This window comes from Eublepharis macularius, chromosome 2, assembly GCF_028583425.1.
Source record: "Eublepharis macularius isolate TG4126 chromosome 2, MPM_Emac_v1.0, whole genome shotgun sequence".
NCBI classification, from domain to species: Eukaryota; Metazoa; Chordata; class Lepidosauria; order Squamata; family Eublepharidae; genus Eublepharis; species Eublepharis macularius.
This window is the reverse complement of record NC_072791.1, coordinates 148,601,559-148,605,091: the sequence shown is the minus strand read 5'-3', so window position 1 is coordinate 148,605,091 and position 3,533 is coordinate 148,601,559. Positions and strand designations below refer to the sequence as shown.

The 3,533-nt window shown below is 40.9% G+C and overlaps 1 protein-coding gene across 1 annotated transcript; it reads left to right on the top strand.

The window, feature by feature from the left end:
• The first annotated feature begins 1,831 nt into the window (after positions 1–1,831).
• Positions 1,832–2,821, top strand: LOC129323501 (olfactory receptor 6-like). Its single transcript, XM_054970037.1, has one exon. It carries the CDS (start codon positions 1,832–1,834, stop codon positions 2,819–2,821), a length of 990 nt encoding a protein of 329 aa, XP_054826012.1.
• Positions 2,822–3,533: the final 712 nt, after the last annotated feature.

Here is a 3,533-nt window from a genome sequence, read left to right as displayed (position 1 = left end):
ACTCTGTGGCCAGAAAGCCAAACATTCCAATCTAATAATGCACAATTATAAGTATCTAATGTATTATTCTTAGTGGGTTTAAGCAAGAAACAATTCACGAGTGCTGTGGTAACAGGAGTTTTGCCAAGGCGTCTTCTAGATTTCTTTAACTGGTAAATATTGTTTGAGACATGTGGGTATTCAGCTTTCCCCCGCAGTCTGGCATTCTGTTGTCTCATCATGTATGTTTCTTCAGTCTCTGAATGCTGTTTTTTTAAATAACTCCCCATTAACATTGTATGTGTTTTCTGATTGGCTGTGGAAATGTGTGATTTAAAACCTTTATCGAAACTATGGGCAGAATAATTTGGGTTGCACTGTGAGAATTAGAGTTTATTTGCCTAGCCTAGGTAGGAAGTTGCCATGGAGGCTTGAATGGATCTTGCCTGCTGAGTACCTGTATAACATTGCAGGTTTAAGACTGTTGAATTAACCTGTGATTTGGAGCAAATCTGCATAACCATTCCTTTGATCCAGCTGTGTCTGATTTATGGTCTGTGACTGCCCAGCTCAAATCTTTTGGAATATTGTCCCAGAATATGATGAATTGTATTTGGATATTTGCCACAGTATTCACAAAACCAGTTCAAAATTCTAAAATTACTAAAAGTCAGCTTCAGTTGACCTCATTAGGTACAAATGAGGGAACTTTATCTCTTGTTATAAAAGCAAAACCACCTAAAACACTAAGAATAGTTCTGTTTTTAAAGTGCATTGGAGTAAGAATATAATAATAATAACTTTGCTTTTTTATGGCTCTTCTAGATAGATTAGTGCCCCACTCAGAACAGTGAACAAAGTCAGTGTATTATTATCCCCACAGTACAGTTGGGGAGCTGGGGCTGAGAGGAGTGGCTCATGGCAGTTGTGGGATTCATAGAAACACTGAGTTGTTGGGGATCCCATGAGTCATCTTGTCCAACCTATTGCACAATGCAGGAAATTCAGAGCTACCTCCTCCCATTCCTTGCTGCTCTATGCCCAGAAGAAAGTTAAAAACCTCCAGGATCCCTGGCCAATTTGGCCTAGAAGAAAATTCCTTCCTCATCCCAAAGTGGCAATCGGTATTACCCTGAGAGACTAGCAATGACTCACCCCTTCATGCCCCCCTCTCAATCTGCCTAAATTCATATTGAATCATAGAATCATCATTGCTGTTAGGTGCCCATCAAGCCTCTTCTTAAAAACCTTCAAAGAAGAAGAGCCCACCACCTCCCCAAGGAAGCCTGTTCCATTGAGGAACTGCTCTGTCAGGAAGTTCTTTCTAATGTTTAGCCAAAAACTCTTCTGATTTAATTTTAACTTGTTGTTTTTGGTCCGATCCTTTGGGTCAACAGAAAACAACTCTTCTCCATCCTCTATGGAATAGCCCTTCAAATACCTGAAGATGGCTATCATATTATCTCTCAGTTGTATCCTCTCCAGGCTGAACGTATACAGCTCTTTCAGACTTTCTTCATTCCTTTCCTGATTTACGGCCCAGCCACTTAACCAGTGGTCCATCTAGTCCAGCATCCTGTCTCACACAGTGGCCAACCAGTTACTTTAGAAAGCCAACAAACTGGATATAGAGGCAGAGGCCTTCCTTTGATGTTGTCTCCTGAGTCCTGGCACTGGTATTCAGAATTTACTGCCTCTAAATGTTGAGATTATTATCCTTGATGTGATTCCCAGAATGGTGAATTCTATTTTTTTCTTCCCTTGTGTCTTTCTGTCTTTCATTTCCCTTACTCTCTCTTTCTTCTGATTCTTCCTCTGTCTCTGATGCTGATTATACACATGCACCAAGAACATGATGAATGACACCTCAATTCCTGAATTCATCCTGTTGGGCTTCCCTGAACTACAGAAATTTCGGTTCCTCTTATTCGTTGTTTTCCTGACTGCGTACCTCTTTACCTTCTTTGGCAATGCCTTGATCATTGGAATCTCACATCTGGATGTGGGTCTCCATACTCCCATGTACTTCTTCCTGAGCAATTTCTCCTTGCTAGAGATGTGCTATATCTCGGTCACAGTGCCCCGGCTGTTGGCGAGCCTTGTTATGGGCTCTCATGCTATCTCCTTCTGGACTTGCATCACTCAGATGTATTTCTTCTTCTTCTTTGGAACCACGGAATTCTTTCTCCTAGCTACAATGGCCTATGACCGATACCTAGCCATCTGTCATCCATTGCAGTACCCAGTACTCATGGATAGCTATGCCTGCGTTTACTTAGCATTGGGTTCTTGGTTGAGTGGCTTCCTGACACCCTTCTTGCCCACAACCTTCATCTCCCAGCTGTCCTTCAACAGTAGCAACCAGATCAATCATTTCTTCTGTGACACAGGCCCCTTAATTAAGCTAGCAACCAGCAACACCTTCATGGCTGACATGATGGTCTTCCTCGTCTCTGCAGTGGTTGTACTTGTGTCCCTTCTCCTGACTGTGACCTCCTATGGCCTGATAGTGTCTACCATCTGCCGCATCCCGTCTGCTTCTGGAAGGCACAAGGCCTTTTCTACATGTGCTAGCCACTTTGTGGTGGTAACCATCTTCTATGGCACAGTCATCTTCATGTATATCTGCCCACGCTCTGACCAGTCTTCTGATATGGACAAAGTAGTATCTGTTTTCTATGCTGTCATCACACCAATGCTGAATCCTATCATCTATACCCTGAGGAACAAAGATGTGAAAAAAGCCTTGGAGAAAGCACTCAAGAGAGTAAAGAATGGGTGTCTGAAGCATAGAGGAAAGACTCTCCTTACTGTATTGACGGGAACCTCAACACTTACATAAGAGAGAGAATTAAGGCTGTTGAAGCTGTATGTGAATTTATGCTGAAGATTTTTTTCCCCTCAAGGCAAAGTATTTTCAAAAGTGTTTTCAGTTTTCAATGGCTCAGGATTTTTATTTTAATGTAATGAAATACTGTTTTATAGTAAAATGTGATTAAAGTAATTTAAGAAACATATTAACACATAACATGAACTGTGGGCCTTCTAACTGGAATTCCTTTTCCATTAATGGACATTTTGTGACCACATAATGGAGGAATAGCCTACAATGAACCCATTGCATTCTGGAAAGAAGAAACAAAAATGAAAGCCATTCAGCCAAAAATCTAAAAACCAGTAGTTAATCAAAGGAATTATGGGATCTGTCAGATCTATTTGGCATCAGAGAAACATTTGACTAACTTCTGGTTTTTATATTTTCAATGAGATGGCTTTCATTTGGACTACAGCCTGATATGATCCACACTCTCTCTGTACCTACCAAAGTCAGCTAAGATGCAAACCTTAAGCAATCTTAAGACCATGGCCTGAAAGACACCCCCCCGCCACACACACACACACACACTTTTTTTTTCTTTTTTCTTTTGAAAATGTAGCCTGATGAAGAATTCTGGAGAGCTTGAAAGCTTGAAGACTGTTTTGTTTTGTTTTGGTTGGTCATAATAAAAAGTATTACACGGCTATTGTTTTTTGATGTAACTCTGTTGGAATCT

Excerpts from the sequence above, each read along its gene's own strand:
- LOC129323501 (XM_054970037.1), top strand. The coding sequence starts at position 1,832 with ATGATGAATGACACCTCAATTCCTGAATTCATCCTGTTGGGCTTCCCT.